This window comes from Homarus americanus, unplaced genomic scaffold (assembly GCF_018991925.1).
Source record: "Homarus americanus isolate GMGI-L3 unplaced genomic scaffold, GMGI_Hamer_2.0 scaffold5434, whole genome shotgun sequence".
In the NCBI taxonomy this organism is placed as follows: Eukaryota; Metazoa; Arthropoda; class Malacostraca; order Decapoda; family Nephropidae; genus Homarus; species Homarus americanus.
Window position 1 is genome coordinate 488,795 of NW_024722814.1, and position 26,475 is coordinate 515,269.

Sequence of the window (26,475 nt, forward strand, 5' to 3'; positions counted from 1 at the left end):
CAATAAGTAGAGTTGTGGAGCAGTGTTCAAAAAGTATATACCAACACTTATATACGGCAATAGTTAACTCATTTCTTAACCTAAAACACAATGAATTTAAAATATTAGAATTATCTATATCACAAACATAGAGATAGTACAGCAGTTGAAAGTTTTGTCTGATACTAGTTCTATATTCCACTATCGCTGTGATTCTTTTTCCTCCTGTACCCACGCAGGTAAACAAACACGCGAAGTTGATTGATAGACACCTGAACCCACGACTGTACACTGTTAATTTATTTGTCAGGAGTACCATTAAATATTAAGTCGGAAGCAAATGTGGCGACTTGTTTTGCGTTTGTTTTTGTTGAATGTAGAATTAGTTGAATTATCAGCAACTCTTTCTCTCTGAAATAAATTTGCGTTTTTTTTTCAAATAATAATATATTCCAAACGATGATTTTGTAATAATGTTGAAGTTTAGTTTTTTTTTTCTTTTTATTGTTTTGTATTTTAGGTTTTTTGTGGGACGTCGTTGCGTTATTTTATATTTTGAAAGTTTCTCTCTCTCTCTCTCTCTCTCTCTCTCTCTCTCTCTCTCTCTCTCTCTCTCTCTCTCTCTCTCTCTGGGACAACACAAGGCGGGACACAATCGAAAAAGTTAGTATAGTATTAGAGGTGTTCCAGGAGTGGCGGCTCTTCTACTCTGTCCTCCTCATTTTCTCCAATATTTTCTCCACTCTTCCTCCTCTCCCATCAAATTCCAAAAAACTTTATACCCACCAACCCTCCCCACCAACCCTCCCCACAAATCAACCTCCCCCAACCTCCCCATCCATCACCTCTCACCCCCACCAACCCCCACTAACCTACCTCCTAACACCTCCCCACCAACCTCCTACGACCTGCTCATCTGTATCTCTTATGGCCGTGTTCTATTCCTGGGTCGTAGGCAAAGAAGTTGACTTGTGCTGAGTTTCGCTTGTACGTAAACGTTATTTATTGAGGCGGTGGCGGTGTGTCGTGGCCTCTTCTGGTACCCTGGACGCTGATGCTTTCTACATAATAAGGATTTTTCACAAGGTTTGCGTCATGGTATTTCCCTTCTCTTGTCACTCCTCGTTGCTACCTTCAGTGACACACCATCCTCTTGTTACTCTCGCTACTTGCTTCAGTGACACACAATCCTCTTGTTACTCTCGCTACTTGCTTCAGTGACACACCATCCTCTTGTTACTCCACACACTTGCCTCAGTAACACACCATCCTCTTGTCACTCCACACACTTGCCTCAGTAACACACCATCCTCTTGTCACTCCACACACTTGCCTCAGTAACACACCATCCTCTTGTCACTCCACACACTTGCCTCAGTAACACACCATCCTCTTGTCACTCCACACACTTGCCTCAGTAACACACCATCCTCTTGTCACTCCACACACTTGCCTCAGTAACACACCATCCTCTTGTCACTCCACACACTTGCCTCAGTAACACACCAGATCACATAGTCCCCCACACTCAACGCGAAGTTACAAAGGAGTATTTTTGTACAGAATTCTGATAGCAGCACAAAGGCCAATGGCATGCTACAGTACTCAAGTTAATATGACACGTTAGCTTTTCCCTGTAGATCAAATTGACTTCTGATTCTACATAAAACTCCTCTAGCTCTCTGGGTACGACCTTTCATAACCTGTCATGTAGTTTGTTTGTTTGTTTGAACCAGCTGAGAATACTTACTTGTTGATCTTATTTGTTAAAGTGAGTAAATACATAAAAACAAATGCACATAACAGGTAGAATTAATTACCATATGTGATAGGTTTTTTTTAGTATAATGAAGCTGCTTCAATGACTTCCTTAATGACCTTAATTATTCAACTACAGAAATATATTGAAACACCACAACGATCCATATTTAGCTAACTATCATAACTCTTGATACTTGCTGTGTACTGTAGAAAGTTACCTTTTTGTAGGCTTGAGACTTTTATCCTTTAAACATCTTTAGAATATTATAACTACAAGAACAAACCTAAACTACAGTAAAAAAAATCCAGACTACAGTAAGAAATCCAGACTACAGTAAGAAATCCAGACTACAGTAAGAAATCCAGACTACAGTAAGAAATCCAGACTACAGTAAGAAATCCAGACTACAGTAAGAAATCCAGACTACAATAAGAAATGCAGACTACAATAAGAAATGCAGATGGCGGAACTGTAAACAAAACCATATTTACTAAAGTTGTGTATCTATAGCAAGAGTGAGGATGAATACTGTATATTAAGAGGTTTGTCAGGTACACTACAATACCCGTCAGGTGGTCATTACAGCGTGCTATAAAGGATAATAATGGGATTGGTGGAGGAAAATAGTACGATAGCGGAACGTGGACGACATAGTGAGTGGGATTAAAAAAATATATATTTCTTCGTTATTGGTGCTTCAACCTTACTAGGCCATAACGACCCGATATCGTAACGTATATGATATCGGATAACGTTATAACATCGGATAACGCTATGACATCGGAACATTAACGATTTGGCGGATACCTGACCTAACTTAAACTACTAAGATGAAGACGTTCCTATATAAAAAATGTGATAACCATTTCGAATAACAGATGATAACGACTACTCACCTAAACGTAACCTAACTTTAACTGTTAGGACGACGGTGTTCCGCTATCATAACGTTAACCACTCCAATTAGGTTAATTAGCATAACATTCAATATGTCTTACCTGAGAAAAATAGCAATGCATCGTATTAGCATTAGGAGAGAGACATTGGTGAGAAGGGGTGAGGATAAAAAGTTGTTTTTGTATCACTATAACGAGCAAGTTTAATGGTAACTAAGGTAGTCGTGATGTGAGCCATACCCGCAAAACACACTCGTCACACACACTGCCTTCCTCCACCTGTTACGGACGACACACACACACTGCTGCGCACGAGAAAATATCACACCGACTTCTAATTGGGACTCAACTCAAAACCCGTCACACACCCTCACCGTCACACACCCTCACCGTCACACACCCTCCTGTCACACCCCCGCACCGTCACACCCCAGCACCGTCACACACCCTCACCGTCACACACCCTCCAGTCACACACTCCTGTCACACCCTCCGTCACACACACCTCTCCTGCCACACCTCCTACACAGCCTCCTGTCACACACCTCCTGTCACACATCCTCCTGTCACACACCTCCTGTCACACCCCTTCCACCACACCCTCCCACCACACCCTCCCGTCACACACCCCTCCCGTCACACACCTCCCTGTCACACACCCTCACCGTCACACATCCTCTGTCATACACCCTCCTGTCACACACCCTCCGTCACACACCTCCGTCACACCCCCTCCCGTCACACACCTCCCGTCACACACCCTCCCGTCACACCCCTCCCACCACACCCCCTCCCGTCACACACCCTCCCGTCACACAGCCTCCCGTCACACACCCTCACCGTCACACACCCTCCTCCAGCTGCGTTACGGGAGCTCAACTGCGTGATTTATCCCTGGCTTGCAACCCTCAGTGTAATGTTTACTCTGTCATCACATGTTATGAACACACGATCCGCTGACAGGCTTTCAGGAGAGGGCCTCTAAAGCCTCACTTATTGCTGCTGCCCATCTGTTGCCGGCGACCGTAGCTGGCGCTCAGTTGTTGATGGCAGTTGCAGGCGCTACTGTTGGTGGCTGTTTAGGAGCTATTGTTGTTGGTGGCCGTTGCTGGGGCTTTGTTGTTGAAGACCATTGCTGGGGCTCTGTTGGTGGAGATTATTGCTGGGGACTCTGTTGTTGAAGACCATTGCTGGGGCTCTGTTGTTGAAGGTCATTGCTGGGGCTCTATTTTTAATCACCGTAGCTAACGAAAGGAGAGGGGGTGATGTCAATGATGTCAACACCTACATCAGCCTAAAAGGAATGAGAACACCATCAGGAGCTACACCTTCCCGCCCTCCTCCCGGTCTTACCCAGATGATCCTTAGACTGTAATATCATCTCGTGATATCTCTCCTGCGGCGCCTCTTAGGATGAACCGTGGTTGATATCTTCCCTTCTCCCACGTTACGTACCATGCGGCTTTATACCCCAACATCGACCAGAGATGGATAATAAGGCTGTTATGAAATGATTGTTATTTTAGTGTATAACAGTGATTCATGGTTGTTATTTTAGTGTATAACAGTGATTCATGGTTGTTATTTTAGTGTATAACAGTGATTCATGGTTGTTATTTTAGTGTATAACAGTGATTCACGTCTGTTATTTTAGGATATAACAGTGATTTGTGGTTGTTATTATAGGTGAAAGAGTCGATCATGCGATTATGGATCGTCATCGTGTCGGGCCTCGAATCTCACTCAATTTACCTGAGCTTCATCTAAATACCTTTCCAATGTGATGGTGAGGAGCAGAGAACCTTACATAATGTGATGGTGAAGAGCAGTGAACCTTACATAATGTGATGGTGAAGAGCAGTGAACCTTTCATAATGTGATGGTGAAGAGCAGTGAACCTTACATAATGTGATGGTGAAGAGCAGTGAACCTTACATAATGTGATGGTGAAGAGCAGTGAACCTTACATAATGTGATGGTGAAGAGCAGTGAACCTTACATAATGTGATGGTGAAGAGCAGTGAACCTTACATAATGTGATGGTGAAGAGCAGTGAACCTTACATAATGTGATGGTGAAGAGCAGTGAACCTTACGTAATGTGATGGTGAAGAGCAGTGAACCTTACATAATGTGATGGTGAAGAGCAGTGAACCTTACATAATGTGATGGTGAAGAACAGTGAACCTTACATGTGATGGTGAAGAACAGTGAACCTTACATGTGATGGTGAAGAGCAGTGACCTTACATGTGATGGTGAAGAGCAGTGAACCTTACATGTGATGGTGAAGAGCAGTGAACCTTACATAATGTGATGGTGAAGAGCAGTGAACCTTACATGTGATGGTGAAGAGCAGTGAACCTTACATTTGCCGTATTGTTTTTTCTGTATTTCGCCTCGTCAGTCAATTATTATCATCCATTAAATGTCTTGAGTTACCGAATGACCCCACTTAACCTGAGATGATATTTGACCCTGCCAGGCGTATGACCAACTCAGTACTAATTCAGCTCCTCCCAGTTTGGGTTACAAATTTAAACAATCATTAAAAAGATAATTAAATTCATTATATTACTGAATGTTGTTAACTTTATTACATTAATAGATAAATGAAATATTCTATCACCAGTACGATATGTTTCACCTTGGGTTGTGTTGCTCTCCTCTGTCTCGTGTTTCCGTCACTCATTATTTCTCTCTCTTAACAGTATGATAGCAGGCCAAGTACTAGCTCAGCCGGAGACGAATTCTTGGTTTTCCTTTTTTGTATCATAATATATTTTGGTTTTTTTACTTCCCACTTTATAATACAGTTTAATGATACAAAGGAAATATTATTATTAAATAGTGTCAAGTTCGTTGGGTCCAGGAGAACACTGACGTCTTCTGCCCCGCTGAAAATATTCTCTCCTCCTTCGCTGGTGTTGCCACTGTTATGTAAATTATAATTTATTGAAGAGGAGGAAGAAAAGCTTTTATCTGGGCCTTAAGGGGAGAGACGTTCACCTCCCAGGAAGTGGAAGTGCGGCATTAATGTCCAGTTAAGTGAAGACGAGTGTGCCCTCTGGCAGAGTGAAGACAGGTGGTGTTCTCAAACAGAGTGAGGGAGAGTGAAGACAGGTGGTGTTCACTGGCTGAGTGAGGTAGAGTGAAGACAGGTGGTGTTCTCAAACAAGGTGAGGGAGAGTGAAAACAACTAGTGTCCCTTGTGAGAGTGAAGAAAGGGTTTTGTCCTCTGGGAGAGTGGGGGCAGGTTGTACTCTGAGGGAAAGAGAGAGAGAGACTCGGACTCTGGGCACCTGACACGTCCTAAACACATCTGACATGTGGTGAAGATCTGAGAACTGTCCTAAACATTATGAAAGTCAAGTCAAGTGAACTTTGGGGTGAATCTCCCTGGTTCATAAATTAATTACTCTGGGTATATCTGCTCTCCGTAAGGGGATCAGGGTAATGTAATTTATCTGTGTGTGAGTCAGGCAATCCGCTCAGATTAGTTCATTGTTGACTCTGCCGGAAGGATATAGAGTTCAACTACTCTTGGTGAAATGGCAAAGGATCACAGATGTGGTGACCAAATCAGGTTTATGAGACTACTGTATATCCAAAGGTCAATGTCATGATTTGAGGGAGCGAAAACTAACACTGTAACAGCATAAAGGAAAATAAATTTGTTCAGTACACTTGAGCTCCAGCCAGCGAGTATATCGTACGACACGTCTATAAATACTACAACAGATGTGACGTATCGTGACTGCCAGACCGCAACATTATAATATTTACGATGTCCAGGTCTCCCAAAAGCGTCATACAACATCATAAGATTTTATTAGGCAATAAAAATGCGTCAGTCTCCAAGAAAGTTTGCTTCCTTGCCATTTTTTTCTCTTCCCTGAGTATATCCCTTCTGTGTCATATCGTTTCCTGGGTATATTACATTTTTACACAAAGATCCGTCTCCTCCACAGCTTGTCCACCACAGCTTGTCCACCACAGCTTGTCCTCCACAGCTTACCCTCCACAGCTTGTTCTCCACAGCTTGTTCTCCACAGCTTATTGTCAACACACTCTCCACACTCCTACAGCCCAGCATCATCACACCCCTTTGTCACACTATTCATAACCCGAGGCAAAATGAAGGTTTTGAAAGTTGATAAGGAGCGCCTAGTGGTTTTTTTTTTCGGGCTAAAATATATAGAATCTGCTTTTGAAGTTCCAAGACAAGGGAGTGTTTCCATAGATATTAAGAGTGCTGAAGTGGAGTTGTTTCAGAGGCTGCCACTCTATATAAACACCACAGAAGCTAAGAGCAGCGTAATCAACACACCACTAACTGAGGCCATTCGGAAGCTCTATTGATTTATGATAATGGAGAAACTTGACAATGGTATAATGACGTGACACATTATGGGTGAGAGAATACAGTTTTGAGAAAAGACAGACATGAGAATAAACGTTGATGAATTATGCACTAACGTTACATTCATCAGACGGCATAATGCAAATTTAAACAGAAAACGTAGACAGATGTTCAATACTTGGACTTACTTGTAGACGCGGATAAAAAAGTGAAGAAGAGAATGAAGATTAATGGTTAACATTCATTTGAAGGTGATCACTCTCACGGGACACGTGGCCGAGGATATTGTAACAACATAGACTCGGGTACACGCGTAACACCGACACTATATTACACACCTCCCTCCTCCAACACACACACAGCACCCTCCCCCTCCTCCAACACACACACAGCACCCTCCTCCAACACACACACAGCACCCTCCTCCTCCAACACACACACAGCACCTCCAACACACACACAGCACCTCCCTCCTCCAACACACACACAGCACCCTCCCTCCTCCAACACACACACAGCACCCCTCCCCCCTCCCTCCAACACACACACACAGTCCTCCAACACACACACACACAGTTCTCCAGAGCTCTACAACACACACAGCACCCTCCCCCTCCTCCAACACACACACAGCACCCCCTCCTCCAACACACACACACAGCACCCTCCTCCAACACACACACAGCACCTCCCCTCCTCCAACACACACACAGCACCCCTCCCACACCGCTGTAGCCATATCATATATACTGTACACCCAAACCTATCTCTAGCAAGTCTACGGACTTCACGCACCCACATTCAACCACAACAAACCCTTAACACAATACGTGAAGCTCCACGCGTCCACATTGTGTCACATATCAGGAGTCAGAGAGGCAGCGATCCTTGGTGTATTAGTGGGAGTCAGGCGTTCTGTGCTGTTCCCCAGAGGTACAATACACCTTGAGACACCTGCCATAGCCCTGTGTTGACCCCCTGAGGCACCTACTGTAGTCCTGTGTTGACCCCCTGAGACACCTACCACAGTTCTGTGTTGACCTCCTGAGATACACCACCCCTGAGAAACCTAACTTGACGTTGCTTCATTTCCTACGACTGGCTGTGTTGCTTATCAATACAGAAACACACATTCATCTCTGGTTTTATTGTGTCCGAGCTGCCTGTGTAGCGGTGGCTGTAAATCACTCGGTACAGTAAACAATGAAGGTTCTTTCTAAGGACGCGAGGTAGAATATTAAGAGACGAGTCACAGGGGAGTGTTTTGTTCCCGAGTCTATTGTAAACACTCGTTATTGACTCTTCCCGGAGTGATGAAAACCTGATGATAGTGACAACAACAGACGTGGGTGAGAGAGAAGAGAGAGAGAGAGAGTCAGAGAAAGAGTGAGACACAGAGAGAGACGAGAGACGAAAGAGGGAGGGGGAGAGAGGGGGTGGATGAGAGAGGGAAGAATCATTACAAGCAAAGAACTGTATCTAAACTTTGGTGCGTCTGACTTCACAATGTCTGCGGAGGTTCTGAACCAATAGGTACAACTCCGGGGTGTAGGGAGTGGAAATTAAGCGTCAACATCTGTTCATTTAGATCTTCAAGGCTGTCTGAGGGAACAATATGGCCTGCGTGTATACAGATTTGTCACCCAGGGAAATCAGAGAAAGATTTACGTGACAGAATGACACTTGGAGACACGGAGACCAGACCATCACGCTAGGAGACCAGGCCGTCACGCTAGGAGACCAGGCCGTCACGCTAGGAGACCAGACAGTTATGTGTGTGGAAGGGGGAGGGAAGGGTCTGTGTGTGTGCCCATGTTTGTCTGTCTGCCTGTGTGGGTGGGTGGGTGGGTGGGTGGGTGGGTTAAATCATTTATCTCTACGTATATTAATTCCCACAGTTCCCAATTTGGTTCGTTAATCTTTCAATTTGTTCGTATTGTTTATGTGTTTTTTTTTCATTTCGTTCTCTTTTCACTGTTTCCCATTTTTAATTTCCTCACTAACTCGGTTTTCCACTGACGGAGACAATTATGTACTATTTCAAGTACTTATTTGCATTTTGAATTTATCTCAATCATTTTTCTCACTATTTTTTTGCTGTCACACACACACACACACCTTCCTATTGAATTATATTTTGTTGAACCATTTAAAAATATTTCTATTATATATCTCCATCTTTTTCCTTCCTTCCTTCCTTCCTTCCTTCCTTCCTTCCTTCCTTCCTTCCTTCCTTCCTTCCTTTCCTTCCTTCCTTTCTTTCATTTCCCATTCTCGACTTTTAACTCTTCTAAGCATTTATCTTTGTCTCCCCCTCTTTCATCCCGTTCTAATTACAACCATTACAGCTTACCTCTCTTATTATCGTCATTCTCCTCTTCCCTTCCGTTACTAATGTCGGAGATTTATCAGTAAACAAAGACATCAACTTCAACAACGCATTTTAGAACACCAGGGAACAATATTTGCTTTGTTAATAGAATAAAAAAAAATGAAAGAAAAATGTTGACGGAAGGATAATTAGACACAGGTGATAATAGTAACGAAGAGAGATTAATAACAGGGAATAAGTGGTTCAGTGAATCGATGGTCGGGTCTTGTGCGTTTCTGTACGGGTGGATGTAAACATAGGTGGGTTACTTGTTGTATTTAGCTGTTAATGAACGGCCGTTTATTAGATTTACTAAGATTGTTTAAGGTTTTGATTTTGAGTTTTTCTGTTGTTTTTATTTCAATTTTTTTCTTGTTTTTTTTATGTTTTTTTTTTTCTCACCCTCTCCCTCTCTTTGCCTGACAGCAATACATTAAGTGAAGATAATGACAGATCTGCACCAGTGGTATGTGCTTCTGTGGGACCTTGCCTCCTCAGGGTAGGTCCAGGCACGCCACCATTACTGAATACCTAAACATACAGCGACCAGACCTCACCTCTCACACACGGTAAAGCTGCTAGACCTCACCTCTCATACACGGTAAAGCTGCCAGACCTCACCTCTCACACACGGTAAAGCTGCCAGACCTCACCTCTCACACACGGTAAAGCTGCCAGACTCACCTCTCACACACGGTAAAGCTGCCAGACCTCACCTCTCATACACGGTAAAGCTGCCAGACCTCACCTCTCACACACGGTAAAAGCTGCCAGACCTCACCTCTCACAGAGTAAAGCTGCCAGACCTCACCTCTCACACAGAGTAGAGCTGCCAGACCTCACCTCTCACACACGGTAAAGCTGCCAGTCCTCACCTCTCATACACGGTAAAGCTGCCAGACTTCACCTCTCACACATAGTAAAGCTGCCAGACCTCACCTCTCACCTAGTAAGGCTGCCAGACCTCACCTCTCACACTGAATAAAGCTGCCAGACCTCAACTCTCACACACAGTAGAGCTCTTAGACCTCACCTCTCACACATAGTAGAACAGCCACCCCTCACCCACCGCTTCACAAGACAACCTTACACATACACAAACTATTACAGAATCAAATCCTCTTTTATAATAACTTGACACATTAATTGTTCATTTTTTCTACACCAAGACGACCTCACTGCACGTTCACCACCAGCTGTATATGACTCGTAATGTGCCTTAAAAAACAAAGTAGACGAATAGTAATAGATTAATGAAATGACGACTATTAATATTATGATAGATTATTAGTAAAGTATTAACATAAATATTATAGGTACACTTAAGGGAAGATACATTATTTATTAGTCATATTCAGACAACTTGAAGCTGCTACTCGAACAAGCATTTTTTTTTTTTTGTCGACCCCCAACAAGGAATAAGTTATTTTCCCCTTACCTGCACCTTCCCCCCAGCAGCCTGCACCTTCCACCCAGCAGCCTGCACCTTCCCCCCAGCAGCTAAGTCACCATAAGCAGTAGACGAATATCTACGTCAAGTTCACAGATTGAGGTAATCATTCTTTCCTCCCTCCCTCCCATCCTCCCTCCCTCTCCTCATTCCTTTTATTCAGGGTTTACCTACGACTTATTCAGCCACTGACCACCAGCATCTTTAATTCCAGCTGCCTCGCCATCATCGCCGTTATCACCTTCATCCTCCAGCCCCAGACTCTCCTCCTCCAGCCACCCAGTTCCTCCTTCAGCCCCCAGTCCCTCCAGCCCCCAGTCCCCCCTCCAGCCCCCAGTCCCCCCTCTTCCAACCTCCCAACCCTCCTCCAACCCCAGTCTCCAGCCCCCAGTTCCTCCTTCAGCCCCCTAGTCCTCCTACAGCCCCCAGTCCCTCAGCCTCTCTTCCAACCTCCCAAACCCTCCTCCAACTCCCAGCCTCCCAGTGCCTCCTCCAGGTCGGTAGGTCGGGTACACATTACAGAAATTCTCATCTTAAGTTTCTTGTTTACGTTTGTCATATGAGGTGGCGGCGTGACCCTGGAGATCATTAAAGGGCCCCCTCACCACCCTACACCTCCCCTCACCCCCACCCCCACCCCAACTCCGTCCCTCACCCCATCTACACTTTTTTTTTGTGTAGAGAAAGGGGAGGTGAAAGAAGATTAGAGGTGGGGGAAGGAAGTTATAGTTCGGAAATTGAAGAAATTTAGGAGGAGGTAAGAGAGGGCGGGCTGACCGCCTAGCTAAGCTAATGGTGTGTTAGGGTTGTATCATGGGTTAGTTATTGTCTGTCGGTACAGGCACTAGACAGCCTACCCTATCCCATATATGGGTGTTTTGAGGGCTTTATTTCGTATTCCGCCGACCCTACTGGCGGATGCTGGTCTAGGGAGGTTGTCTATTGCCTGGCCGTATAGATCGGGGGTGGTAATGGACCTTTTGAGATTTGGTAACTTTTTGGGAACCATGTATGGTTGTTGTCGTTATCTGGTGGGGGTTCTTTGAAGGAGTTCTTGCTCGGATCGATCTATCTTTTGCCAGATTCTGCTGGCCAGGGTGTGCAGCTGCTGGTTTTATTCTTAGGTCTCTATGTATCTCGGCTGTGGTTCTGGTGAAGGGGTATCTTTCACCTGTGACGAATCTTAGGGCTTCATTTTGGACCACCTGTAATTTTAATATCTGAGTGGTGCTCATAGTATGAAGAGATACTGCTGGGTAAGTTAATATCGGTATGATAAATGATGTCACCAGGCGGAGTTTTATTTTCTCAGGAAGCGCTTTAAAGCGGTATAGTTTTCTCAGCTCTCTTCTTGCCTTTTCCTTCCTGGTGTGGAAATGTTGGGAGTAACCTGTCGTGGATATATGCAGGCCCAGGAGGGTGCCTCTGCTTTTGTATTCTATCTGGGCATTATTGGTTACTAATGGATGGGTTTTCCTTCTGCATAAGGGTATCACTGTGAATTTCGGGAGACTGGTTTTGATTTTCCAATGTTTTTCGTAATTATTTACCCTTTCTAATTCCCGCCTGGTGTTGTCGGCCTGTAACGCTCGCGATTTTCCTTGATGTGTTGTTATTTGAGTAATATCATCTGCATACATAATATCTTCGTTACCTATTCTAGTGGGAGGCGGGGTGTCACTTGTGTAGATAATATATAGGGTGGGGGAGAGGACGCTCCCCTGAGGGACTCCGCTCATGAGTAGGAAGGTCTCTCCTGTGTGTTGTCCTACCCTCCGAGTTGGAGGATCTTACACTACCCCTCACTTCCAACACAGTCCCTCACCCCCAACCCCTAAACCACCTCTCACCTCCACCCCCTAAACCACCTCTCACCCCCACCCCCACCCCTCACCCCTACCCCTAAACCATCCTCACCCCTACCCCCTAAACCACCCCTCACCCCCACCCAACTCCGCCCTTCACCCCTGCTACACTACCCATCACCTCCAACACCGCCCCTCACCCCCTACACAAATCCTTACCCTCACCCCGACACCATCTCACCCCCACCCCTAGGTTAGGTTAGGTCAGAATAGGTTAGGTCAGTTCAGGTCAGGTCATGTCGTTAGGTCAAGTCGTATCTTAGGAGTCACTTAGTACTTCCGTGGGTCGACTCAGCTAAATTTGTCAACAGCCAAAAGAAAATTACAGTTTTTATTACGAATATTAAGACATCCATCATGAGTGAGACACAGGGTGAGAGAAGAGAGAGAGAGAGAGAGATGGAGAGAGGGAGGAGAAGAAAGAGAGACAGGCAGAGGAGAGGAAGAGAGAGAGAGAGAGGCAGGGAAAAGAAAATATAGAAACGAGGACAAAAAATAGAGATAGGGGGAGGAGGAGAAGAAGAGAGAGAATGTGGAAAAGAAAGATAAAAAAAGATGGAAGATTTAGAAAGAAAGAGAAAAGAGAGAGAGAAAGGGGAAATAAAACTGTTCCGAGAATACCAGGTCCCCATGTGCCATACAGCTCGTCTCCTAGATGGACCGTGACCCTGGTGAGATGGCGTGTAAAGGTCAAGTGAAGTTAAAAGAAATGATAAAAGAGTGGGACTTAATACACACGGAGAGATGAGGAGGCGAGGGGAAGAGGAGAGAGGAGGAAGAGGAGAGAGGAGGAAGGGGGAAAAAGAGGAAGAGGAAAATCAAGAAGAGGAGGAGGATAATGAGAGATGAGGAGAAGAAAGAGGAGGAGGAGGAAGAGGAGAGAGGACGAAGAGGAGAGAAGCAAAAAGAGGAGGAGGAAGAGGAGAGAGGATTAAGAGGAGTAGTAGAGAAGAGGAAGAGGAGGAGGTAGAGGAGAAGATAGTGTAATAGCAAATGTGAAAGAGACAGAGACAGAGACGGGTAATCTATTTGACCGTCACCAGGGAGAGAGGAGGAGGAAAGTGGAAGCCAGTTATAGTGAAGACAAGTGTCACCGCACAGAGCAGATTGTATTAGCCGGGGGAAGCAAAACCGAGTGAATCCAGGGGTGACCTTCACCCCTTACCACCCCCTCCACCCACCCACCCAACGACCTCTCCACCTACCCAACCAACACCCACCTACCCCACCACCCACCCACCCCTCCTCCCACCACTCACCCCTCCACCCACCCAACCACCATTAAAATTACAGGTGGTCTAAAATGAAGCCCAAAGATTCGTCACAGGTGAAAGATACTCCTTCACCAGAACCACAACCGAGACACATAAAGACCTGAGAATAAAACCCATCAACCAGCAGCTGGCAAAAGATAGACCGATCAGAGAAAGAACTCCTTCAAAGACTCCCACCAGAAAACGACAACAACCATACATGGTTCCCAAAAAGTTACCAAATCTCAAAAGGTCCATTACCACCCCCGATCTATACGGCCAGGCAATAGACAACCTCCCTAGACCAGCATCCGCCAGTAGGGTCGGCGGAATATGAAATAAAGCCCTCAAAACACCCATATATGGGCTAGGGTAGGCTGTCTAGTGCCTGTACCGACAGACAATAACTAACCCATGACACAACCCTAACACACCATTAGCTTAGTCAGCCCGCCCTCTCTTACCTCCTCCTAAATTTCTTCAATTTCCGAACTATAACTTCCTTCCCCCACCTCTAATCTTCTTTCACCCCCCTTTCTCTACACACACACACAACCACCTACCCTCCACCCACCTACCCATCCACCCACCTACCCATCCATCCACCTACCCATCCACCCACCTACCCATCCACCCACCTAGCCCTCCACCCACCAACCCATCCACCCACCAATCCACCCACCTACCCATCCACCCACCAACCCATCCACCCACCTACCCCTCCACCCAGCCACCCCTCCCTCCAACCAACCACTCCTTCATCCACCCACCCACCAACTATCTCTCCACTGTAAGCTAACTTTTTCAAGCCTTTTTTCTACACACAGTGATCCGAAATTCTATTCAAGCTAGATTCACGTGAGACCAAAATATCAGCCACATGATGTAAAGATTGTCACGACAGTGGAGGGGTCTGTGTGGCAAACGTTGGACAGACTGGTTCAGTATGAGAATGTCAGACCTATTAGAATGCCTTTTGTTTTGTGCTTTAATATCGTAAGTAAAATGAGTTAGTGATTATACACCTAACATGCCTAAAAAAATGCTAATATCCTTCAGGAAATTTATTCCATCACTGCTACGGATATGAAATATTAAATTCCTGGGGAAAGGAACAGGCGATTTAAACGAGAAATAAGAATGCGAGAGACAGGTGTAATCTAATTCTCCGTCACCTGGGGAGGAGGAGCAGGTGAGGTAGTGAAGACAAGTGTCGCCAGGGAAAACAGGTGTGTCAGCTGGGAGGAAGACAAGCCCACACGACCCACAGCCTCTCCCAGTCTGCCGAGATTTTTTTAACCGGAATTGTTCTGTTGGTCTCTTAGGGAGGAAGTTATAGAGACACCTATGCTGATTCCGTAGATTAAACCAATGAGTGGATCCTCCGTTGACACACTTTATAACTTGAGAGACAGATAATCTAGACACAAGACTCTCTCTCTCAGTCTAAAACAAAACAGTAGGATGTGATCAAGTGATGCTTTACCTGCCGAGATGTGCAGATTAGCAGTATGCTTTTGCTTGTCTTTCGTTCATCGTCATCATCATCATCATCATCATCATCATCATCATCATCATCATCATCACCACCATCATTATCATCATCATCATCATCATCACCACCATCATCATCATCATCACCACCATCATCATCATCATCATCACCATCATCATCATCACCGTCATCATCATCATCATAGTCATCATCATCATAGTCATCATCATCATCACCACCACCATCATTATCATCATCATCATCATCATCACCATCACCATCACCATCACCATCATCATCATCACCACCATCATCACTACTACACTGTGGTTGTATTACACTCCATAACCTTTACACAAACTTCAGAGCGTCGGTTACTATGTCATTAACTTCATTGTTACTGACTTCACTTTGTCGCGGACTTCACTATTACTGACTTCACTTTGTCATTGAATTCACTGTTACTGACTTCACTTTGTTAATGACTTCACTTTGTCATTGACTTCACTGTTACTGACTTCACTTTGTTATTGACTTCATTGTTGCTGACTTCACTTTGTCACGGACTTCACTATTACTGATTTCACTTTGTTATTGACTTCACTATTACGGACTTCACTTTATTAATACCATCACTGTTACTGACTTCACTTTATCATAGACTTCACTGCGACTGACTTCACTTTGTTATTGACTTCACTGTTACTGAATTCACTTTGTTTCTTGACTTCACTGATACTGACTTCACGTTGCCATTGAGTTCACTATTACTGACTTCACTTTGTCATTGACTTCACTGTTACTGACTTCACTCTATCACTGCCTTCGCTGTTTTCCTTTGTTCATCAAAAGAATCTCGCTCGCTTCCCTCAGCTCACAGAGAAGATCAGAGCCAGATTTGTGATTGTAATCCCTACACGCTCCTGTGATTACTACAACGTATACTGATTAATGTGTGGGTTTAAAAGAGAGTTAGAGAAGCAAATAACTCATGATAACAACTGATAACAAGGGCTTTCGTGTGTGTTATTTTGAGAAACAATTATAGCTACCTGCTCCACTTCTAATTAACTTACAGTGCCCTTGAGACTGGTAAAGTACGTATTCTCGTCTGTTTGATGGTGTGGCTTGTCCTTTTCTCTGTTGATATTTGGCGTGAATTTACCTCCAAGTGAGCCCAGATCAAAACGAGTTTGATGATCACTGAGATATAAAATCATTGTATTGTAGAGCGAGGGAGGTTTAGCGGTTGTTGGAGATATTATTATTATTATTATTATTATTATTATTATTATTATTATTATTATTATTATTATTATTATTATTATTATTATCATTATCATTATTATTCTTATTATTATTATTATTATTATTATTATTATTATTATTATTATTATTATATAGAGACACATAGTGACGGAACAAACATTGACCAAAGAAACGCTCTCCATGTTACAGTTACAGGAGCCAATACAACACACAGTGAAAGAAACCGTACAGTATGTGGCTCCTTTGTAGAAAAAACTGGAGAGAGCTAAAAGTGCGGCAATAAACCGTGGAGGAGGGCAGGTTCAGCACACAGTGTTTGGTGAAGTGTCTCACATATTGTTAAAACTTCCCTTGTGGTGGCCACTTACCACTCACTGAAGTTACCTACTTTCTCCTTTACCGAATAACTGTTCTTTATTATGGTCAAACCTTCCTTCCTTTTTGTGTTCCTGAGTTAGGAAGGTTTTTCTAGAAGTCATATTCCGGATTTTAAAGAATTTGTAAGCATTGTGATGTGCGGAGAATATGTTAACTCTGTAAGACAAGTTAGGACGATGTGTAGTGTTGTGAGAAGACCTGCACAAAACTGGTAATGAGACGGACTGCCTGAAGGCTGAGCCAGGACCCTCCTGGACTGGCGGGTTATTGTGTTACTCCCAGCGTCCTCCTCTCTTTGGGCCAAGTTGAGGCTTTTATGGCAGTCGAGGCTCACCAGAGACTCTCAATGCAACAATGAGATAATGAAACTCAAAGGGATTTTTAGTTTTAATTCCTGTGGTACAACCAATGAAATTTCATAAAGTACCTGTATGAATTTATTTAGGATCCAATTTTGAAAATGTATTGTAATTTGTAAATACAATTTTTTCTGCATAGTTTCCCTTGACTCTTCTCGCTTATAATTCATCCAGAAGTTTAATTAATAAATTAGCATCTCATCTTTTAAAATATATAGCCTTAGGTGAGCCGAGTTGTCGGGGGTGTTATGTAAATTTCAGCGTGACTTCTCAACAACACAAACCCACAGTATTTTCCTGGCGTACTTTTACTTGCACTCACCCAAGAGCATCACTTACCTTAAATACTTTGAATTATAACTAAATATAAAAGTACTCCAGTAACTTGTAACTTTAAAATTCTGACATCCAGGAAAAGTCAGTTCATTCGCTGTCTACTGTCGACACACTTGGCCGAGCATGAAGCAGCACCTCGCTCCATATTCATCAGTGCTCACCTCAACGCGCCTTTAAGCAACACTTATTTCACCAGTGGTCGATACAGCTAAAGAATCCTCACACTGAAGCTGAAAACTCTGGATTTTCCGACCGAGTTTCTCCAACGCTGAGAATTTATCTTCCCAAACTGTGAAACAACATTAATGTCTAAATTATTTATTATCAACTGAAGAATTATTTCAAAAACTTATTTCTTTGGGTTGAAATTCACTTTGTAAGCCGAGGAAAATTAACGCTGAAGGGATCATTATTCACCGTCACAATGGTTGAAAAAGTACACACACTAAGACCCCCATTTAACGAACATACATAGAGAAGACAAAAAACATTACACCGAGGGTTCATTTGATATAAAACCTCTATCTTACTAACTATATAGATATGAAAGTCCGTTATATCAAGGGTCTATTAGATATAAAAAAATAACATTATATATAGAGAGAAATCCTTTATATGGAGGTTTCACTCTACTTCATGTTATATATTACAAGGCGAATCGAATGGCAAAGAGCGTATATAATTCTCCTGTATCAAGGGAAAGATAATAATACTCAAAGCAGTAATTATATAGGGATAAAAACGTACTTAATTACCCAAAGGAAAGTATATGATAGAGTCATTACTGAGAGGAACTGTTGTAAAAATGAGACAAGCGTTATGGGGAAGAGCTGCGTGGGTCCAAAGGAGGAGGAGGGGGGAGGAGGAGGAGGAAGAAGAAGAGGAGGAGGAGGAGGAGGAGGAAGAGGAGGAGGTGAGGTGGAGGAGGAGGAGGAGGAGGAGAAGGAGGAGGAGGAGAAGGAGGAGGACGACAACAACGATGTATGTAGATCAAATATTTGCGTTGGGGAGCAAGAGGAGGTATTGATGAACGTCTGGAGAAGGGAAGGTAATTTGCTATTTTAATCTACATAGAAAATAACATACAGTAGAGGTACAAAATCTCGAAAGTTAATGTGAGACTACACTCAATACCGTCTTTGGGTGAAGGAAGGTGAAGGATACATTAGTCTGTGTTGAAAGGAGAGAATCTGGTTCCTGCTTGAAGTCTTAATTCTCAAAGTTCTTAACGCTGGATAATTTCTCAAAGATGGAGGTTAAACTAGGCCTACAGTGCATCAATATGGTTATGATTGTGTATTCTTGGACGGGGTAGTAGGGATGAATGAAGGAATAAATGAATATGGTGGCATAAATGGTAAACGGAAGAGGTATGCAGAGTTATTAACGGGTTGAGTGATGTAGGGTTGTGTGAAGACCGTCAAATGAGTCCGGTATTGGTGATTTTGTTGTGGAAAACGAACGCCTTATCAAAAACACATTTGTTACTACAGTTAGAGTTTATTAAATGATATTCTGTTTGTCCCTCTTGATTCCGGATACTGTACAAGCTGTAATTTGAGACACCTGCACCATACACTCACCTGAGTAAATGAAGAAGATGAACACAACAGCAGACGTGTAGAGAATCCTCATTGGCTGAGAGATGGGAGTTACTGATGACGTCATGTCCATATATGTGTCCTATTGGTTACCACAATAATTAACGACGAACCTAGATGAATAATTAGTGAACCATTTCATATAATCTGGCTTGGAGTTGGGAGTAAGATTCCCCAAGCAATTAAATGACACCTGGAGTGATAATGATTCTCAATAATTTAAAATTGGACACCAGATTATAATGACACCAGATTATAGTGACACCAGACTATAGCGACATCTCGTGGCTGGTCCCCGCAGTGAACAAGAAACATGACATTTAAATTTTTTTCTTCGTTTGCTTTGAGCAGCTCGTGGCCCTACTGACTTCACTCTTAAGACACTGTTATGCAAATCAGTGTCGTTATCTGTCTCTCTCTACCGTAATTTTTACCGTAACATTTTCATCTTCACTTTACTGTTACTGGTACTGTACTTCATCTACGCATTTCACTGTTCTGCTGTAACTATTTCATAGCTTCTTTTCTCCTCAGTGCTGCCTTCACTTTCCTGTTACTGCTTTCACTGTTCTATTGAGCCTCGATTCACAGCTACTTCAATCACAGTTGTTATAATACTGCCTCCATTCCCTCACTATACCTTCACTATACCAATGCTTTCACTGCACTATTATTTTCACTTCATTACCCTCTTCACTGTACGATTTCTTTCACTTCGTCAATGACTACACAGTATTATGTATCTTCTTTCATCAGGGCATTCACTCAACCTTTTGTTTGCATTCCAATGGTACCATCATCCTGTGACTGATTTCACTTTTCCGTGTAACACTAATGATTAAACTGCAATGATCTGCTGTCTAGGGTATTTAAATCACTTTAACAATGCTGTGACGATGCCATCTCTCTCTCTCTCTCTCTCTCTCTCTCTCTCTCTCTCTCTCTCTCTCACTGCACCATTGCTTTTATTACATCATTTCTTCCAATGTATTATGGTGTTTAGAATCTTTCCAATGTTACCTTGTTCCTTAAATGACTGCCTTCAGTGTACTATTAATTAATTTAACCATGCACCACTGTAACATTGTATCATCTTCCACTGTAACTATGAATATCACTGTTTTTCCAATGTTCAAAAGCGGTAAAGATTTCACTGCAACAATTACAACGCTTACCAATGTAACAATTTATCGCTTCCTTCACTATGGAATTGTTTTTTACTTGTTTAACGTCGCACTGTTCACCGTATTGTTCTTCACAGTGATCTGTCGCCTTCTCTGCCTCTACTACTTTCACTGTAATACTGTTATCACTGCCTTCATTTTGTTATTGACTTCACTGTTACTGACTTCACTTGGTTATTGACATCACAGTTACTCACTTCATATGTTAGTGACTTCACTGTAACTGACTTCGCTGTTAATGACTTCACTATGTTAAAGACTTCACTGTAACTGACTTCGCTGTTACTGACTTCACTATGGTAAAAACTTCACTGTAACTGACTTCGCTGTTACTGACATCACTCTGTTTATCACTGCCTTCACAGCATTATTTCCATCACTAACTTCATTACTTTACTGCCTTCACAATATTTCCTTTTCACCATGTTACTGTCTTCATTATTTTACATCCTTTACACTATAATTATTCTTACTGTATTCCTTTTTTTCATTATGTTACTGCTTTCACTGTCTTCCTACTTGCTCCTGCCTTCAATACACTGCAGTCTTCCCAATTTTTATTTTATCACTGTAGTTTTGCCGTCACCGTCAGCGTTGTCACTGTCGTTGTCCTCACTTGTCTGTCACTGTAGAGGAGAAAGAACGGAGTATTAGAGTAATGTTTATAATATGAGGCTACGTTAGATTACGTTACGTTACGTTACGTTACGTTACGTTATGTTATGTTATGTTATGTTATAGTAGGTTAGGAAGGGTTAGGTTAGCTTAGGTTAGAAAGGGTTGAAGATTAGTTGGTTCGTTGCTTACAAAAATAAAAGATTAGTTTACAGTATACTGTATCCATATTGCCCTTAACTCAGTTTCTGATGGATACATTATTATATTCTTCTTGAAATGACCACGTAAATTATTTGTTATTACCTATTTGCAAATTCGTAAGTTACCATCTTATATTTTAAGAGTGGGTGACAACTGAGTATACTGTAGCTAAGACCCCTACCAATAGGACGGCACAGAAGTACCCGACTTGCTTCCATTCCTCCACTTAGTTCAATCGACCTCGTTCCAAACACAGAGGCCGGACTGCAGGGTGTTGAGAGCGCTGGGTGACTGCAGTATGACTCTGAACTCTGCCTCATGGCTTCAGGTTCCGAGAAGTGAAAGTTTTACCACAATGAGAAGTTCGATTACTTCCATCAGGCAATCAACCACCATCAAAAGGGTCTCGGTGTGTGGCGTCGTTAAACCGGAGTTGAGAGCTTTAGGAGATAAAATTCGTTTAACATTACTAGTATGTTTAGCGTCACACGTTGATCGATCTCTAACCCCCGGAATGAGAGTCATTTGTGGGGAGAAACGTCCCTATAGAATATAGAAGCATCGGGCACACACACACACACACACACACACACACACACACACAGCCGCTTTGTGCTATGAAGTCTATAAGGTGCTGAAAAACCACTGGAGGTTTGTTATTCAACGTTGATGGAATGACGAAAGATTTTGTCTTCGTCAATACTAAGTTCAAGAATATCGAAGAAGAAAAACCGTGATAGGAAAAAAAATCCACATAGCCAAGGAAATGTGAAGACTAGGATGTTTAGTCCGTCCCCAAAAAGTTTTAGTATTTCAGAGCTTGAACTGGTTTTCGACGTCATAGTGTATCGCCCTCTCCCTCCCTCCCTTCCCTCCCCCCACCAACCCTCCCCTCCCCTCCCTCTCCATCCCTCCCTCTCTACTCACCGCCCTTTAACACATCTTCCTCTGTGGGGCATCTCTGGCATCCATCCCTCCCTTCAAACACACAGCAGCAGCGTGGTTATGGAATTTAATCTTACATCTGGTTTATGAAAGGCGAGAAAACCCCAACATACCTGTATAAGAACAGATGTTACCAAAATAATTCAAGATACTCTTTTGGGTGTAAGTAAAGTAAGTTTGTTGAAGCATACAAGGTGTTCCTCCGTCAACGTTCCCAACAAGAGATCCAATTTCCCTCACAAGACTCGGTAAAGCTGTGAAGGCAAAGGGATGGTGTCGATCGCTGCCCACGAATGATGAGGGATAACACAAAGCTTGGTGGAGGATAGTTAATAGTCAACCATCACACCTGGAGGATAGGTAATAGTCGACCATCACACCTGGAGGATAGGTAATAGTCGACCATCACACCTGGAGGATAGGTAATAGTCGACCATCACACCTGGAGGATAGGTAATAGTCGACCATCACACCTGGAGGATAGTTAATAGTCAACCATCACACCTGGAGGATAGGTAATAGTCGACCATCACACCTGGAGGATAGGTAATAGTCGACCATCACACCTGGAGGATAGGTAATAGTCGACCATCACACCTGGAGGATAGGTAATAGTCGACCATCACACCTGGAGGATAGGTAATAGTCGACCATCACACGGATACATTGGTATGTCTAATATAGGTTATACACGCCCCTCACCTCCCCAGGGGCTCTGTACTCTCTTTTACCGTGTTGAGGCAATTATTCTCTTGTCCATCCACGCTTTTCTAACAGACAATGCTTTACGATATATCCAATTTTACCTCAACAATTCCAATGCAACAACAAGTAATGGTTGAAAGGCTGTGTGATACATCACTGTGGTGGAACTATCTACATCAAGCGCTAAAGAGTATCTTATTTTTCGTCTGGTTTTTGTTTTTCTCTTCAGTTTTCAGCATTTATCCAGAGCTGTTCTAGTAATAAGGGTTTGGTCACCTTAAGAGAGTTCGAGCATTCATTCAGACGACCTCCCGAGGACAAGAAGTGTCTAGCTGATGGGCCTCACTCGAGACCTTGGTAATAAAGGACAGAGTTCGTTCAGGTTTTGTCACTCGCAGGCTCTGTCCGCTCACAAAAGGCCAGCCACTGTGGGAACGCTTGCGGCAAACTTATAGAAAGAATTTTATTGATTATAGTCAAATTTTCACACTAAAAAGTACTATTTTCGACGTTTTTGAGTGACTGTAGTGTCCTCATTAATAAACCACATAACACAAATTTCGATTATGTTTCCATGACTACGAATTAAGTCATATAAAAATCCTATTAACCAAAAACCTCAATTCTGTTTTTTGCGTTTTTTTCCCGATCATTTTCGAACCTCTCTCATCGTACTCAAGGATTAAGTAATAAGTTTTATTTTCCTCTTTTTCGTTGACTGGTTGAAATCCACTATAGGTCAAGGTTACAGGGTTAAAACCAATCGTTTTCCTTTGATCTGTAGTCTTTTCAGATAAAATTAGACTTCAGCCTTCCCTCGCGTGGGCCCAGCAGCTGTTGTGTTGATACGAGGCACCTGGACAATAGAGGCACACATGCTTCCAAACTCCGCTTATTCACCATTCACTGGCTATCACACAAAGCCTTTTCCACATCTGTGTATTCATTCATTCATCCTTTAGTCTTGTTCCTGTGTGCTGCCATAATACTGAGAGATTATATATTCGTAGTGGACAGTAAAAGACCCCAGAGAGGAACTAATGAGTGGAAATACGCGGCCGGCTGGTCAAAAATCAAAGCTTACTGGTGGTGAATACTGAGCTTGAAATCAGTTCAGTGGTTTTATCCTCAGATTCGTTCAACATTTCGAGTTTTTTAGGGGTGAATAACCTCAAATTTAAACAAAATGTGTTCCTATTACTATCATGAAACCAATATACTAGTTAGCGGGAAAGTATCATTTACAGGTGTAATGAGCGTACTGAAACACAGGTAATTTTAGACACAAGATAATGGTTTTAAATTTCATCATTAGGTATATAATTTTGTTGTGCAGATAACTTTAGTCATTAGCGTTAAAACCTTATTTAGTTTATCACCATTTAGTGTTAATTCAAAAAACTTAAGATCCTTCTATATAAGTTCTTGCTATTATAATCATAATTCTTTTTTAACATCTTAACATTTCTTCAAAGTTTACCTCCACACCTCCCTGTGATGCACTATAGTGATGTGTCCTTCGTGAATCATATTTTTTTTAACTAGCTATAAACACGACGACCCCGTGAACGGAAGAGGGTGATTAAAACTCCGGCCTTGAGTATCCCTCTGTAGTCCGGGGTAAAGGTGAGTCAGCTGTCTTGGGCAGGTTAATGAGGGCCACCATCTGGTCAGGTGTTATGATGTATTACTCGGTCGCTGGTGTCTCCTTTATGCCACAGGTGTCGGGGAACATATATCTCGTCCACATTATGTATTGTGAGAGGCGTTGGGACACCCTCGACGCCAGATACATCTCTCCCGGCCTCCCTGAGTGGCCAGAGAGAGAAATATGCTAAGGAGATGAACGTGAGGCAGAATGTTGTAAAATGAATGAGAGAGACACGACCCGTTTCACTTAAAGTGGAGGGATAATATATTACATTATTCTTGTGGCACGTAAAGATCTTAGACCCTGGGGCCGTAAATCTCCCCCGTTACTCTTATTACACTTTGCTCATCTCGTGTCTTTTTCTTCCTCCTTCAAGAGAGAGAGAGAGAGAGAGAGAGAGAGAGAGAGAGAGAGAGAGAGAGAGAGAGCCTTGAGGGAAATAGCTTGCCGGAGGATAATAGGCACAACAAACGGTACAATTCTCTCTTTAGTTAAGAAAACAAAATGGCTACAGCTCGGCCGACGCAGCTGGCTAATAATTCCGGATTTAATGCAAATTGTGTATTAGAGTTTTTAGGCTGATGGAGACTATTATCAAACTGGAGTATTATACCAAAATGTTTCGTTCTCTAGAGTGTTGTTTTTACCTGAAAGATTCATATTTTCCAGTTAGTTTTATACATACACGTGTAAAGGACATATTTATCTGCTAATTTTAAGTTAAAACATAAACAGATGAAGATAGAGTGTTATTAATGAAGCTTAAGTTTTTACAGTAAAAAATTAGACTCGGGGAGTAAATGAACTGGAAGCGAGAGAAGAATAAAGTAATATATAGAAATAAAATAAAATATAGAATGTTGCCGTCCATATTATGTAAAATTAAATACTAGATTACATCAACTTTAGTCTAATTTATTTATGTTTCGTCTACAAGTTCCATGATGAACAGGGATATTATAAACGCTTGTTTCTACCCCGTACAGTCTTGTGGAGATTTGGTGTTCGTTAGACTTGGTACAAATGACTTTCCGAGCCTCAATATGTATGTGTGTTTAGCGTGCTTAGCCATGAACCATCTCCATGTAACAATGTCATCATCCCATCAGAGTACAGAGGTTAAACTGTTGCAACTTTTAAAAATAAACCTTCACCAAAACGTTGTGAGCAGGACAATGGAGGCGGTAACACACACAGTTTCGAGTATGACGCCACTTTGGCTATATGAAGGATTGAGAGACAGAGAAACACTTTGGCCGGATGGAGGATTGAGAGACAGAGAAACACTTTGGCCGGATGGAGGATTGAGAGACAGAGAAACACTTTGGCCGGATGGAGGATTGAGAGACAGAGAAACACTTTGGCCGGATGGAGGATTGAGAGACAGAGAGACTTTGGATTGAGAGATAGAAACCTATTACGGCAGGAACGGGGGCTTGAGTATCGTTACACATTACTTTAAACTACTGTTGGGAGTAGAAAAAAAGCCCTTATTTTATTCTGGACTGATGATACGTAGCTGTGAGTGTTCTTGTGACAGGGAGGATATTTCACTCAAAATCAAGTGTTGGTTTAAATTATATCACAACCTTACTAGTGATTCAGTTTGAAGAAGATGATCTTAAGCAACATGTTAATAATATTTCTTCTCTCATTCCTCATGTTTGATTCTTTAGATAAATGTTTATTGAATTTCATCGTCTACATTAGTATAGTTTTTTTTATAAAAAAAAAGATCTCCTCAATAAGCAGTAATGGACCTCAGGAATCAGAAGTTGTCAGCCCAATAATAATAA

At 42.6% G+C, this 26,475-nt stretch overlaps 1 protein-coding gene across 1 annotated transcript in view; it reads right to left on the reverse strand.

Moving 5' to 3' along the window:
• Positions 1-26,475, reverse strand: part of LOC121863150 (nephrin-like) — a 171,171-nt gene that overhangs the window by 109,783 nt on the left and 34,913 nt on the right. Inside the window, exon 2 of the mRNA XM_042361640.1 lies at positions 19,358-21,185. Coding sequence (XP_042217574.1) covers positions 19,358-19,448 — 91 coding nt within the window. The 5' untranslated portion in view covers positions 19,449-21,185. The remainder of the gene's footprint in view (positions 1-19,357; positions 21,186-26,475) is intronic.